Source organism: Coloeus monedula, assembly GCF_965178545.1.
Source record: "Coloeus monedula genome assembly, chromosome: Z".
NCBI lineage: Eukaryota > Metazoa > Chordata > Aves > Passeriformes > Corvidae > Coloeus > Coloeus monedula.
This window is the reverse complement of record NC_138822.1, coordinates 78,064,299-78,078,211: the sequence shown is the minus strand read 5'-3', so window position 1 is coordinate 78,078,211 and position 13,913 is coordinate 78,064,299. Positions and strand designations below refer to the sequence as shown.

The 13,913-nt window shown below is 41.0% G+C and overlaps 1 protein-coding gene across 20 annotated transcripts in view; it reads left to right on the top strand.

Annotated features, from left to right (window-relative positions):
* Positions 1 to 13,913, top strand: part of CELF4 (CUGBP Elav-like family member 4) — a gene marked incomplete at both ends in the record, with an annotated part of 677,793 nt that overhangs the window by 389,095 nt on the left and 274,785 nt on the right. For 14 of the 20 annotated variants that reach the window (XM_082302229.1, XM_082302219.1, XM_082302230.1 and 11 more), the window contains one exon: positions 5,594 to 5,642. In XM_082302229.1, coding sequence (XP_082158355.1) covers positions 5,594 to 5,642 — 49 coding nt within the window. Of the gene's footprint in view, positions 1 to 5,593; positions 5,646 to 13,913 lie in introns of all 20 variants that reach the window. The other 6 variants (XM_082302222.1, XM_082302232.1, XM_082302223.1 and 3 more) reach the window with 1 other exon arrangement.

Genomic DNA, 13,913 nt, shown 5'->3' with positions numbered 1-13,913 from the left:
TGATGCCTGAACAATACCAAACACAACAGAACATCAGTGCACAAGAAGAGTTCGTTATTTGCCATTGTATCTGTCCACATAATTTAGGCATAGAAATGACTGGGTGTTTGTTTGTTTGTTTGTTTGTTTAACACCAGAATTTCGATACTTTTTTTCATCAGCCACCTTCATAGTACATTATGATATCTTCATCTTTATTATATAGAAGAAAAAGCTGAGAAAGAGGCAAATGTAATGATGTGTCCAAAATTATCCAGAAAGCCAGAGTAGAGCTGGAAACAGACCTTGCCAGACGTTAGCACCTCTACTTTTTTACACTCTTTGGGAACTTCCAGAAACATATGCAGCATGGTTTTTGATACAAACCAAAGCCCCCAATACATCCTCCAGGAGTATTCAATTTTTTTAAGATCTCTAAGGAGGGAGGAAAGAGTATTATTTTTATTTAGATGATCACCAGGATAATTTTCAAGAGTCCTACAGAACATACAAGCTCCAGAATAACCTTTTGTCTCCTGAAGTGACGTCATCCTTAAGCACAACCAGCAGATTATCTCCAACACTGTTCTCTTCTGCTTGGTCATGATCTTCCTAACTATTAGTGGCATTTAATTCATCTTCAGTAATCTCCTCATCTTTTCCCTTTTTCTTCCTGTCTCAGAGCACATTTTAAACTATTCAGGATAATCGCCATATTCATGGGGGTTTTTTCCATGTCTTCTTTTTTTTGTCTCTGTATTTTTCCATTCTCAAGTAGAGTTTTAGATCTACTTAGAAGCACAAGGTATATTGATGATCAATGAAAAAGTGGCGAGGCAAGAAGGAAAAGGGTAGTAGGAACAGTGAGAGGAAGAAAGATGGAGACAGTGAGAAATCAGCTGTCTCTGCTTCCTACTCTTCTTTCCCAGGTGATCCTTCTACCTGCTCTAAATTAATATCAAAGCCAGAGGGAGCAGAAAAGGGTTGGTGGGGGGAAAAAAGCGACAGCCTTAGGAAAAGAAAAATCATGATGCAGAAAAGCGTCTGTCCCCTGTCTAATTCCTGCAGTGGCCTGTAGCTGATGGTGCTGAGAAAAATACAGCAGCAAGCTCTGACATTTCATTTCTGTGGAGAATTGAAAAAGGGCTTGCTATAATTCATCGCTTCTTGTAACTCAAACCCTTTTTGACAGGGGTACCTGCGCTGTCTTTTAACGGTGGCACCACCGTGGCTGTAATTGGACATGAAAAATGATGTTGTGTTTCTACTTGCTGGGAGAATTGGGGTGGGGGTAGGTGGGGCAGTGGCAATTTGGTGTGAGATGGTGACATCTGGCATAATTTGGATGCGTTGGTTTTAGGCAAAGAAAGGGAAGGACAGCCCAAAATGAAGGATATGAAACGTAACAAGTACGATCACCTTGATTAAGTTGTGCAACAGTGATAGTAAAGGTGGTATTCAGCAGAGAAGAACATGCAAAGAATCACAGGAAAATGAGAAGTGTGATGCACATAAAGTTCTAACTCTACCATCAACATAAATATTTATGGCATTTGTAAGAAAAGGACACACAACCTCTCTTACTGAAATAGGCCTATTCACAGCTGCAGGGGTACTTCTTCCCAGTACAGATGGGCAACCTGAGCCACAGGCTTTTCCTGACTCCACACTGGGACAAAGATGTGAATAAAACCCTGGTGTCCCACTCCCTTGCCACCTCTTTGAAAACTGTGCTTATATATGTATCCAGAAATCCAAATTCAATTACTTGGCTCTTGCATAAATCTTTGTGCCTCAGTGGTCCTCAGCATATCTTTGCTACAAAATTGCTGCTGAGTGATGCACTTCAAAGTAAATTTTTTGGCCAAATGGGACTCTGAGTCATGAATGAGGATAAACATTTTCCTGATTTATAATGGTTTTAAAACTATAGAGCACTCTGGTACCATAAAGTCAGACATCTTCACATTATGCAGAGAATAAAAAATTTTAGTCAGGACCGAAAGGATGGTAGAGAAGCTAAAGAGGAGATGAACACTTTTGGGACTAACTAATGGTAAAACAGTTTACTGCTTTCCCGGTGGCACCCCAACAGGGATAACATAGAACAAGGAAGCATGATCTTATTTCAAAGGAGAGCACAAACAGCATTCATGGGCAGAAGAAAGGACCACTGAATGGGCAGGAGTGTAGCACGTCCTAGAGGAAAGCCTAACAGTACACTCACTCCATCTGTCAGTTCAAATGCTGGGTCAGCATGCCTAGGTCTTTTCCCATGTTGCCAAATCCCTTTTGAAGCCTTCTAGTGATAGGGTTCAATAGCACCTTGCAGCCACACTTGTAGTTCTGATGATCCCAGGTGGATTTCCTGATGGCATTAATCAGATTTGCTATCTGGCAAATACTCTTTCTCCTGTCACACTCTCCATCACAGGTCCACCAAGACAGGACAGATATTAAAGATGTCCACATCAGCATTTCCCCAAACACTTTTCAGAAGGATGCATTTTGGAGTATAAACTTTGGTTTCGTTCCACTTAACTTGATGGTAATTTCCAGATAAAGAATAAACAGGGAATTTGAATCTCTGAATTCCCTTCTCCCCAAGAAGGTATTTCCCCAGACTGGGGAAGCTACATTGTTCTCCCATTTAATTTCTCCACTTAGCCTTCTTCTGGTCCCCATGATAGGTCCTTGCTCCTAGAGTGTCTGTGTAAAAAAAAAAAAAAATCCATAGACAGAGAAAGAAAACTTAATTATTTTCCTCTCAGCGTTTCTCCCTATAATTGGTGTCTTTCATGTCAAGATGATCTCAATTTGTATTATGGGCTCCGTTCAGGCAGCACTTTCTCTTTGGTCTATAAAGAAATTGTCAAGTGTATAAATCATAGTGTACATTAAATTATACTAGCCTTTTACTTATTAATTTCCCCAGTTTCTTCTTCCTCTGTTGGATGCTCATTCCCTCACTCTTTTTTTTAGGCATTGACTTCTTTTTCTCACTCCTCAATCTCAAAAAAAAAAAAAAAAACCTCAAACCAAACCAAATAAAACCAAAACAAATCAAAACAAAACAAAACAAACAAAAAAAAAACAACCAAAGCCCAAACAAATATTTGTCTCCTTTCACTTTTGCCAAAGGGTCTGATAATGTCCTCTGCCTTGTGCAAATTGACTTCATCCAGCTCAAAAAGAAGGAAGAGCTCTGTCTAGTTTTTCTAAAGTCTGGATCCAAAAGTTACTTGAGTTCAGCGGAAATTTTCATTTTTCATTTTAGCATGCTTCAGATCAGTGCCTGTGTTGGTAGATTTATGGGATATTCTGCACCTCAAGGCTGTGTCCTTTTGGACTCCAGACTTTGCCTCTCAAGGCTGTATTCGGCACACCTCCTATAAATTCCTAGCTACTGTGATTTTCTCTCTTACCTACTGCTTAGGATGCAGGTTCTGGCTGTTGTGTAATGAGCACCAGGCACCTCTGACCACCCTCCTCTGACCATAGGAGTTAGATCAGACATAGGGTCCACATTAGGAATGCATAATATGTCACAAGAGTGCAAGTGTTAAAAGTGACCAGGTCTCAAGTCAGACATTGGTACATGGCTGGTGCCAACACCAACCTGCTGCAAACACAGTCACAGCGATTGAGCAGCTGAGGGAAGTAACTGGGTAATTTGGTTTCATTGTCCTGCACATGAGAAGCAAGATGGGGTTCATCTCACCTAAGTCTAAATGCATAGACGACCTTCATGAACAGTAGAGAGGAACAGGCACTGCAAAAGAACGTGTTTTCATCGGAAACACCAAGCTTAAGAGTGGCTCGAAGTTACACTTTCTATACATTTGGAGTTATATGACATAAGTTACTCTCCTCACCTGTGTGATGTCAGATCTTTGAATGTGTGTAACAGCTAGCTGCTCTCATGTGGGAGCCCTGTGGCAGGATGTCTGTTCTGCTGCTGCTTCATATATGGTTCTGCCCTGCTAATATCTTGTAGAATTTGAGGACCAGGTCTTTGCAGTGGCAGAAGCAAGGGCTGATACAAGGTTTACCTAGGTTCTTTGTTGGTTTTAGCACTTCAGGTGTCTGGATTTTTTTGGATGATACAGGCATAGAGGAGAGCAGAAACTGCTCAGTAGCATCTGTAGCCATTGATCCTTCTCTTCCAGAGTGTAAGTCTAACTGCAGTCAGTTTATGGATAAATACATTTTCCTCTAGAGACAACAATACAGCATGATCTGCTAGGCTCTTCATCATCTTAACCTTCTTGTCAGCCAGCTTGATAACTTGTTATTACTAAATATGTGTGCAGAGCAATTAGAATAAATCTAAGTTATTATGAACCACTTTCAAAAAAAAAAAAAAAGGGGAGGGGGGGAGAAATTAGGAAAAAAAAGAAAAATAAAACTAATGGCCTTGCTGCCCAACTGAGATTAGCTACAAATAAGGGATGGATAGTATTCCCTGAAGGCATCCTGTGACATTCATCAGCCAATTTGTGGTCTGACTTTATTGCGAAGACATATGTTGGGAGATTCCTATTGCCTCCTGACCTCCTGCTCCTTGTGATGCTTGTTTGAACTTGTACTTTCTTTGTTGGTTGACAAATCAAAAAGATATTTTCATTCTGCTCAGAGGTGGTCACACATAGAAAGATATTTTGAGTAGTCCATCTGCACAGTGTATTGATTTCTTTATGTGACAAGGAGTATGAGGCAGGGAAGTGCTTTCAGATCAAGTCCTTGGTTCTGATCAAATCTGCCTCTCTGGCTATTGACAGGAGGGGAATATCCTCATCCCTGTTCTTCAGACACCCACATCACGTTAGGCACTGCCAGTGAAGAACATTGTGAGCATCTGTTGCCCTCTCTCCTGGGAGTGAGCAGCTCTGGGGACAGTGATGGTCCCCCATGATTTTGTTGAGTGAGGGAGAGATAATTCGAATAACAGAAAACCAATTCACAGCACAACAGCAAGGTTTTTATCCTTACTTATATTGTGAGAAAGGAAAAAGATATCTGAAAAAGGAACAGAAGGAACATCCGGTCCTCTACTCCCAGGAAATTCTCAGTATCCAATACTCCTGCAGCATGTGGACAAATTAGATCCAAATCCCTCTCCCCAAGTTTGAAATGGAGGCTGCTATGTTACACATGGCTATCCTACTGAGCTAGCAGTAGAAGTGGAATTAGCTTTTCTACCTCCTTTTCATCATGCCAATCTCAAGAAATTCTTGCAATTTAAGTTTCAGCAATCCTGATGTTCTGACAAAGCATTTTTGCTCTCATGCACCAGTGTTTCCGAAGGAAACTATTAGAAATTTTAGAAGTTATGTTTAAAATTTCATGACCTGTGTGACATGAGTCAGATCCCTCTCCCAATGTGATTCAACAAAGCCACTGTCAGGTAAGAGGAGTGACATTGATTTATTTACCTCAGACCAAGCAGCAGCCTGCACTCCATGGTTAGTTCTTTGTTTACTAATTGCTTTTTTCCCCCCTTGTGGAGTAAAATCTGGTGCTAATTATGACACGCAGTAAAGAAGCAAAGCAAACCTCTGTATATGAATGTCTGACTCCCCCATTAATTACTTGTCTTTGTTCTTCCTTACAGATGAACAGACCGATCCAGGTGAAGCCAGCGGACAGCGAAAGCCGAGGAGGTAGTTGACTGCATTGCTTTCAGCCACAGTGCTAAATATAATTGTTGTCTCTTGCTTCTCTCAGGCAATGTGCTGATCAATTAGTAACGTAATCACTGCCAAAGAAATTCCCTCCGCAGCAAAGATTCTCTTTATTAAATCTCCTTTACTTCGTCTCACTTTCCTCATATTCAATTATTATTTGATTTTAAAAGGCAGGCAGGTGCCAGCGATTGCCTGAGAAACAAATAACTGCCTCGTTAAGAAGTGAAGCATCAGGCACTGACTTAACAAAGTTTAACAGCAGTGGACAGCAATGGGGGTTTTTTCAGACCTATGTCAGGCTGAGCTGTAGAGGTGTTTAATTTGGTTAGGATAAAGCAAATATTTTATGGTTTCTCTAACCATGTTGTTTCTGCTTGCACTGAAGCAACTCTGCTTTTGGAAAAAGCAAATTCTGAGCTGGCAGTTTTCTGCACCTGTATCAGCTTATCTGGATAAACCTGTTGGGGAAAGTGAAGACTTCTCTCAGACCTGGGGAGATATTCAGGATTTGCACAGGTGTAGCTGAAATCAGGAGCTGGTCTTTTGCTTTTCCATTCCACACAGTGGATTTGGAAGGCTTTGTTAAGTGATTGTTCAATAGATCACTGGTGATGAGGTGTTTCCTGTAAAAGGTTTTTTACCTGAACTGATGTGGTGATACTTCACCGTACTCTTCTAATAGGAGCCTGTTTGTCAGATCAAACACACAGCTCACTGAGAGAGTGTGAGATGGTCTCTTATGCTGGATAAATTACCATCCTGCTATTTTTTTTCTTGTATCTGTACATTTATATATATACACACACATATATATAATGACATGTTCTCTTCCTCTCTATCCCTATCTCTCTGGGAAAAGAATAGAGAGTTTTTTCCTCATCTTTTCAGTAAAAACCTCTAGTACTTATGTATCAGATAAATGTGGGAGTAGATTTTCTCATTTAGTAATGATGTGGCTCTTAGATGTCTGAAAACTCTTCAATTTCCAACATAAATATAAACTCTTCATTTGTATTGGCATTAGTGGAAATCTCCAGCATCAACTACTTAAAAGGAGAAAAATGCCTCACAGACAAAAGGCACCATGTTCTCCTTTCACTTGAAAGCTGTGGGTTTCAGGGACTATGGCTGCATCAGTATGAGGCTGAAACTCTCCAGTGACTCAAGTCATTGGAAGACTTTGTACGTAGCTTGTAGTTAAAGAGTTGGTGTTATGGGGCGCTGAAACCACAGGTTGAGAGAGGCTCTGTAAGGAATGGCTGTGGTACCCTGTAACTGCAGAACAGGAGAGCTGAGTGCTGGAAAAACACCAGAAATCTCAGGGATAAATATTGCACTTTCAAAGCCTCGAAAAAGAAAATTTGGGGGAATTTGGTTAATACTGGGCAGAAATTTTCTGATGGGATCTGGCAAGTTCTGCTATCAAGGGCCAGGGCACACTCCTGACTTGCAACAAAGGCATGTCACATCCTACAGTATTGTCCGGTGTTTTTTAACAGAACCAGGTCAATTTCCTCCCCTTTCCCTCCCTGTCTGATGATCTGGCTCCGTGTCTGAGTAGGATTGGGTAAGCCATGGGCAGTTGTCAATGCCAGTCTCCTAGGGGAAAACAGAAAGGCTCAGCTGCCTGGGCAAATGAAGGGACATTATGCACATTCCAGTGGAGTTCGTGCCGACAGCGAGAGTGAAGGGAGGGCCTTTTGTCTATTTAATTAGACATACCAAAAAATAATAATTAGGCTGGCCAATTTGCTTAGTGCGCCTACAGGGTATGTAGCTCCCAATCATTCTTTTTTTTTTTTTTTTTTTCTAATGCAAATCAGTAATAGAGAACACATGCCTGGCTTTCTGGGAAGGATTTTCAAACTCCTTTGCTAAGAGCAGCTGCTTTCAGGAGCGGTGGTTTGAACTGCAAAGGGCTCCAGTGGCAGTTTGATTCCATATTATCCGTCACACCAGTGGCCCCCTCCCCACTGTATTTTAGCTAATTATCTCCCCATCTCGCACAAACCTCATCTTTCCCCATCCAGTCTGCTCCCATATTTCTTCTGTCAGTGCTGATCATAATGCAGAGGCCAAGCGGGTGCGTTCATCATTGGTGTGAAAGACACGTTGTCCTAATTCCCCACTGACGAGCTGCTTCTGGGCTGGTGATGTTTCAGGACAGCATGACTCAAGGGCAACCATGGGAGAAAAGAACAATTGGCACCCAAGGGAGGCATTGTATGAAAAGTTACGTTCTTCAAGAGCCCACCAGCTAGAGCAGGCACAACAAACAGAATGCTAAAAAGGAGGCCATGTACCTTAGGAGGACATCTAAAGACTTCATTAGGGCTGCAAGATAAAGGTCAACTTCAACAACAAAGAAACTTAAGTTGTAGCTTATTATACCCTGTCCATATACTGGGATGGGACATGGGGGAGGAGGAGGGCTTGGAAGATGAGGCAGCTCTTCCACACAGCACAAGTCTTTGGCCCACCAAAGTCCACACTCTGAATACACATCCTGGATCATGGGGAATTCTGGTGCTAGGCCACAGTGTTAATGAAAAAATGCAGGGCTCTCTGAAACTGCAGTTTGCAAGGAGGTTGTGACTGCAAAAGATGAGCAGTATTCTTGAGGAGGGGAGATTGTGTTTTCTTTAGGGACAAATACTTGCATTTTGCTAAAATGTGAATCTTTGAATCTTCCAGCAGCTTCTTCCACAACTGAAAGGTGATGAGAGTCACAAATTTATTCTCCCCCTCAACCAGATTCAGCTCAGCTTTTCCAGTTGTTCTGGACTCTGGATTTTTTTGGTCTTTAACCCTCCCTGTGTCCTAATTCTCAGTTGAACTGAAAGGGAGTGTTAGCATTTAGTGTGCATGAACAAGAATTTAGACCATCTAAGTTTGGGAAAGTGTTCAATATATTGTTTGGCATAAATTACACTCAACCCATCAAAATGGATATGCTGAGTGTCCCTTTTTAGTTTTGCTGGGTTTATTATTTTGTTTGTTATTCTCCATATTGGACTAGGTGCAAGACAAAGCATGAAAACCTTTTCAGCAAAAACTGGCATTATTTACATTTGCCTAATCTCATGGGAAATAGAAATGAATGTGTCCTCGACATATTTCTCTAGGGAAATAGTCTAAATTAATCGAAAAATTTTGCATTTTACATTCCTGCCTGTTGCATGTATGCGCATAGTCAAGGTACAAAATGTTCTATAGGAATACTCCTTCTACAAAATGCTTCATGAAGCTTCAAATACCTGATCAGAAGGTCAGAGCCCTTTGAGATTTTATAGAGACTTTAACACTAATGGGATAGAATATGATAGAAAGGGAACAAGTCAGTGTTTGGTTCTGAAAAACCAGAGTAAGTCCAGCTCTATAAAGAATTTCTTAAAAACTCTTAAACTGGTTTTGTTTTGGCCAAATTTTACCTTGACTATATGGAAATTACTTTGCCAGAGATTAGTTAGTCCAATATAGTTTTAGGGAGGTAAGTTATAACTCCACATCAAAATTTTGAACATAAAAAATCCCAATTAAACTGTTAGAATTTGCTATTATTTTCATCTTGGTGGAGGTGATTTTCCTTGGTTCCTGGTCTGATATTAAGCTCTAAAAATATCCTATAGATATCCATCACTTAAAGTTTCTCAAACTTGGAGGAAGATTTCAAATCTGTTTTGTGGTTTGGGGCAAAAGTTTGGAGCCATTTCTTATTTCATCCACAATATCTCCAGCTCTCACTAGGCAACTCTCTCTGCAGCTGGCAGGGTTAACCTATGATAAACGCAGCCCCGAGGTCCCACTACATTGTACAGGCAGTAATATTTTTTAAAAGGAAAGGACTCTCCTGCTGCTCCAGTTGCAGTCCGTTAGTGATGCTTAGATGCTCCACTACTCCCACATTCCTCTCAAAGGACAGGGGAAGGTCCGTGAAGGAACACATGCAATGATGTACACGGTGTGCTACCCCAACTCAGTGTAAATGTCACTACCAAAAAGTGTTTCATGGTGGTTTTGGGGTCCTCCAGCATTTTATGGAAGAGAAACAGAAGGCTCCCAGACTAAAGAAAGGAAAAGTAGAAGGTGGTTTAGAGTTGAAAGGGTGCAGTGTCCTGAAGAGAGGGTGCAAAGAGGTTTACAGGAGAGGCTATGGTGCATTGTATTGCAGTGTTTTCTGCAAGCAAGAAATCTGCTAAAGTTTCTGTCTGTGCTTTCAAGCACATTATCTTTTTGTGCCTGTCTGAGGGCGGCATGTGCTGTGCCATTTTCTGCTTTTTGGCAGATGGAAGGCTTGGACTTCATATTTCAACTAATGTACAGCATTTTTCTGCCTGTTACTTGATGTGCAGAGTCTGAAACTATCTGTTTGGTCACGGTTTATTCCAGATTCCGAGCAAAATGTTCAAGAACTGAATTACAGTTAATAGCAAAACAGTGTGCCTTGCTCATGCACAATGATCTGCTCCTTTTTATACCCTTCCGTTGGCTTAGTAATGATGATAGGGTCAGAATGGCCTCTCCACATATTCTAAGCCCCATTTTCATTTGGGACAAAAGCCTGGGTCTGATTCTTACTTAATCCAGGTAATTTCTAACTTGCTAGCTCTCTGCTGCAGATGGCAGGGTAATCTGTCCAAGGTCCCAGTAACTATTTGTTATTTAGTTGTTTTCCACTTAACTGATCAGAATTACACAGGTTGTGCAGATGGCCAAAACCTCTCAGGAAGCTTCCCATCCAGGTACGAGCCAGATCTAGGTCTATTTACGTGCTGCAGGCAAGCAAGACTGGTTATCTTCATCTTAGTTTGGCTTCACACTAGTATAACAATGCCACATGGAATGATTTCCTTCCTCCTTGGAAGCCCTTTGTAAAGGGTAGGTTAGTTGCTCAGACCTTTAGACCAGAGAAGTTTGAAGAAATTTAAGAAAGGAGAGGGCAATCTTGACAGAGCTCAGCATCTTCTCTTCTGCCCTGCTGAAGGTTTGACTGTGCCTGTGTGCAAGAAGTCCTGAAGTCTGGGGCTAGGCATGTGTCAGAGTTGTACCTTTGCAGCTCTCATCTCTTCCTTATTTCTGACCCACATCTGTGGCCTGTAACATCAAGCTCTTTGGAAGACACTTTACTAGCTGTTTCCAATCTCTTGCCTTAAAAGACTTCCCACCCAAGAGGTTGGAGAGCAGGCTGAGGGAATGTCCTCTTCCAAGGTGATAATCCATACAACCCGCCTTTATGTGGCCTGCCACAGCTTTTTCTTCAACTCCTCATGGTTTTTTTCTTTTATGTTCTACACACCCATTCAGCAGGAGTAAGCAGGTGGCTCTGCCCAGATATTTAGGGAAGAAGATAACATCCTCCCTTCTCAGAGCTGAGGGAAAGATCTCAATGAACACATTTCCATTAACTCTTTCAACCTCACAATGAGTGCAGTATGGCCCACATTGATCTTTTATAGCTCAGGTAGAGAACGGCACAGACAAGGACTTGCAAAGGTCACACCACACACGAATCCCAGTCTTTGCTGAAAATGTTTCACTGGAGATGCAGACTACTAGTTGTACAGCAACATTTCCAAACTGCATGAAATCTGGACAAGAAAAATAATTTTCCACACCCAGGGTATCACTTTCCCCTTTCTTTCCCTCAGTGTTCACAACAGTGTTAAGAGCATCTCTCTGCCCTCTTGTCAACTCTTGTCAACTCTTGCAGTTTGAAAGGAGATTTCCAGCTCCATGTCAAATCCTCTTCCTAAGTCTCATACATCTCCTCTTCCAGAGATTTGTCCCAAACCTGATCAGCTGGTTTTGACTTTTCTTTCAGGAGGCATTTAAAAAAAAATACTCCCACATCCAAATCTAAATATTTTTTCTCTATTAATTATATATCAAATATTACCCACTGGTGCTGAATTGCAGTATATCTGTGTGGAGGGTAAAGAGAAGAAATGACTGGTTAAAAATAAACTAATACTCTGTTAAAAAGTCTATCAGGAGTGGAGATGAGCTCATGAATCAATGGGGAAAAAAAAGAAAAGGAAAAAGCAAGAACTTAGGCAAAGATCTTAATATTAAAGTGGGAGGCATCTTGCTTGCCTCTGAGGCTGGGGAAGTGTCAGGACCAGCAACAAACCTTGGTATCATTGTCAGATGTTCCTGAGGAATGGCTGTAGGAGATGCTGCAGTATTGGGAGAGATGTCAATGCCTTGAAGCCTGTTTGCCTGTCTTGTCAAGGGCTGGGGAAAGAGCAGGGCCCAGGACCACGAGAGTCACTTAAGATATTTCACAATCTTGAGCACCAGTCTGGGAACCTGTCCATTGGATTTTATTTCAGGTCTGAACATCTCTTCAGATTTGTAATGTTTTTCCTTCAGCCCTAAGATAAACCTGATCTAGAAACAGCATTTTAGTAGTCAGGGAAATCTTGTCTTTCTAGCTGTAGCTGGTTGTAGGACTGATTACAACCAATGGGAATTGAAAATCTCTTGGTTTATTGCGGACTTTCAGCACTATGTGACCCTCCTGACAACTGACACTCTGTTGTCCTCTGTTGTCAGAAAGCTGTATTTTCAAGCAGAGAGAATGTACCAGCATGCAAATGGATCAGTTAAATCAAAGTGGCCCTGGATGACCCCATTCATGCTCTCCACTCTCTGGTAAAACTTAATTCTGGGTGAGAAAAAGGGCTTCAGCAGATCTTCATGTGTAGTGTTTTATATTTGATGACTCTGCTGAAGGCTGATGTGCTCCATTCCATAGTCAAATGCTGAAAGAATATAAGGGACATCAAACTTTTGTTCACGTCTGCCCTTCCCATGGTGATTGAAATCGATGGAAGTGTGCCCATCAATAGAAACTGGAAAAGATCCACAGGACATTGTGTTCTAGCACATGTCCTAAGGACAACCTTTTAAAATCAAGTATTAGGGGAATAAAAGGAAAAAAAAACCAAAAAACCAAAAGCCACATTGCACATTTTTCATAAAGTATCTGTAACCTAACAATGTACTGACAAGGAGGAAAGAGAGGCTGGGGAGCTTATCTCCTCGAGGTTTTGATATTGGTTCTGTTTCTTGCTACCTTTGATCAATTATGTAGCTTTGATTGCATTCTCCTTCACACCCTTTCTTTATTGTCTGCTTAGGCTGTGATATGCTTTTTTTTGCTTATTTCTTGTAGATAGCTCCTTTGGCATTCATGCACAGGCTGTCAGTGTCAAAGGGTTAAGGCACCAATGAAAGCCTGTAGCTGTACACAGGAGGATGTGTACAGGGCCAAAAATCAGCTGCAGTGGGTGATGGAGGGTCCTCATACTGCAGAGTGATATTTGGAGCTTTCTTCCATTACAGGGAAAAAAATGGGAGAAGCAGTGGGAGGAGAAGAGTGGAGGAAATAAAAAATATAATCCTATAAAAAATCCTACCTTTGTAAATGCAGTTCAGCCTCCTAGGTGAACTTGGGGACACATAACAATCCCAGTATCTTTTTCTTAATGTAAAGGTTGCTTGTCAATGGGGTTTTATACGGCATTAATAATACATTTATATATACGCTCCACAATTAATTGCAAAGCATTTATGGCACTGAACAGTTAGAATGCATTATGATAATCACTCCTCGTGCATTGACTTTATTGTAAAGGTTTTGCTGATCACTGTAATTGGCTTGTTATTACACAGGAATATAATAACACCTCTCTGTATAGTAGTTTATAGCACATCAATAGCAAATGCATTCCCTTTATTGGAAGCAATGTGCATTTTATTAGAATACAGCTGAATAAGTGCAATCTGTGTAGACAAATGAAGTTTCTAATGACCTGTCTCACAAAAGAGTCGAAATAACAAGTCATTTATTATGTATTTTTTTCCACTGATGAATTTCTAGTTACGGTTACACAGACATTTCTTTAAAATAAGTAAGGCATGTTTTGCTGTTCTTTAGAAGAAACATTTGGGGGAAAATAAATGTATGGGCCATTTTTCTGCCCATGTTGAATAAAGTGAGGGTGACTGATGCTCATACCTTAGAGATTTCATTTGCTTGTTGAAATTTTCCAAGCTTCTTCCTTGAGTATTTGGTCTGACATTCACAAAGAATCAAAATGTTTTCACACTGAGTCCAAATCCAGCTCTTGGAGAAGTGCTGTTCTAACAACCCCTATGCAGTCACCAACACGTTAGATATGAGGGGCTTGTGTTGTCCTAACTCCTGTCATATGGGTTCTTTTCCGTTATTTTAAAGAGGCG